The 1203-nt window shown below is 53.7% G+C and overlaps 1 protein-coding gene across 1 annotated transcript in view; it reads right to left on the bottom strand.

Annotated features, from left to right (window-relative positions):
- Positions 1 to 515: 515 nt before the first annotated feature.
- Positions 516 to 1203, bottom strand: part of LOC119587675 (uncharacterized protein DDB_G0271670-like) — a 22704-nt gene continuing 22016 nt past the window's right edge. Inside the window, exon 3 of the mRNA XM_037936355.1 lies at positions 516 to 796. Coding sequence (XP_037792283.1) covers positions 516 to 796 — 281 coding nt within the window. The remainder of the gene's footprint in view (positions 797 to 1203) is intronic.

Below are 1203 nucleotides of genomic sequence, written 5' to 3'. Positions count from 1 at the left end.
TTGCTTTAATTCTATCTTTGTTTACGTCCGGACGTGCTTGTCCCACTGACCTCTTAAGTAACCTTCACCTGCCAATCGAGGAGAGACATGGGGGGGAGAGGGGGGCGATATTCATTTATAATTCAGAAGTGTGGATAAATTAAAGCATATGCGTCGAGCCCCATAATAAGTGCGTGGGTTAGCATATGATGGGCCACAGGTGTCAAACCTCACATTACCAAGTACCGCCACGGGGAACATCAACATTCCGTCGGCGTCAATAAACGTTCGAGTCAAAGGATTTCTTACTTCTCTCCTTTCGATCTTCTTGGGGGATCCCGCCTCCCGGAGCGCCAGGACCCAGCAGGAGGACAGCCGGAGGGCCAGAAAAGCGAAGTCTTGGGCGGGTTTTGCCAGCTTCTGCGCCGCTGTCGAGGAACAGGTGCGAGGCGCTCGACGTGGCGGCTGAGGCGAGGCGAAGAGATCGGCGCCGCGGCAGGCACCAGACCTGTGCAGCGAAATCCGCGAACCGCACATCAACGGCTGTAGCTGGCAGGTGCGGGAGTGTTAAGCTTCAGGCTCCAGCAGAGACCGAGGAGGCGGGAGAGTCTCTGTGAACCTGGTGTGAGACGCCCAAAGCGACGGCGTTGAAGCCTTGGAGAGCCGCAATGACGAGGCTTAGCACTTACGAGATGGCGAGGTCGAGGAACTTCCTCGCGGCCCTCGTCTCCTACCGCAGCGTCTTCCTCCTCTTCACGCTCTTGGCCTCGAGTGTCTACGCCAACACCGTAAGTACAAGAGGAAGAGAAACTGGCCACTGAAGGGCGCCATGTCAGAGGAAGACGTAAAAATCCTCTCTTACCTTCGAACACGGCGGGACTAAATCGTGTTCTCTACCTGTACGGAGAGTGAATAAGACTGTGCTGTGTAGAGGAACTTAAGGTAGAATAATGGACATTCGCCATGTATATACACACAACGGGTAGTGCTCCTTCGCTGTAGATCAAAGTACTTGTAGTTATTTTTTAAGCCTCTCGTTACGATCCAAAGGAAATCCCGTCTTCCCAAAGGTTTCTCGTGGAGTCGACCCACATTTTCTCCTGCCAACTCCCGCCAAAAGCTGCCGTCGCTTGCCTCCACTTCCGCCACCTCTTTCCCTTCGCTCGCTTCATCCCCTTTTATTCCCTCCATGCCTATTCTCTCTTACGTCTTCTCCATATCGGA

The sequence above is a fragment of the Penaeus monodon genome, chromosome 23 (assembly GCF_015228065.2).
Source record: "Penaeus monodon isolate SGIC_2016 chromosome 23, NSTDA_Pmon_1, whole genome shotgun sequence".
In the NCBI taxonomy this organism is placed as follows: Eukaryota; Metazoa; Arthropoda; class Malacostraca; order Decapoda; family Penaeidae; genus Penaeus; species Penaeus monodon.
The sequence above is the reverse complement of the archived record's forward strand: the minus strand, read 5'-3'. Positions and strand labels throughout refer to the sequence as shown.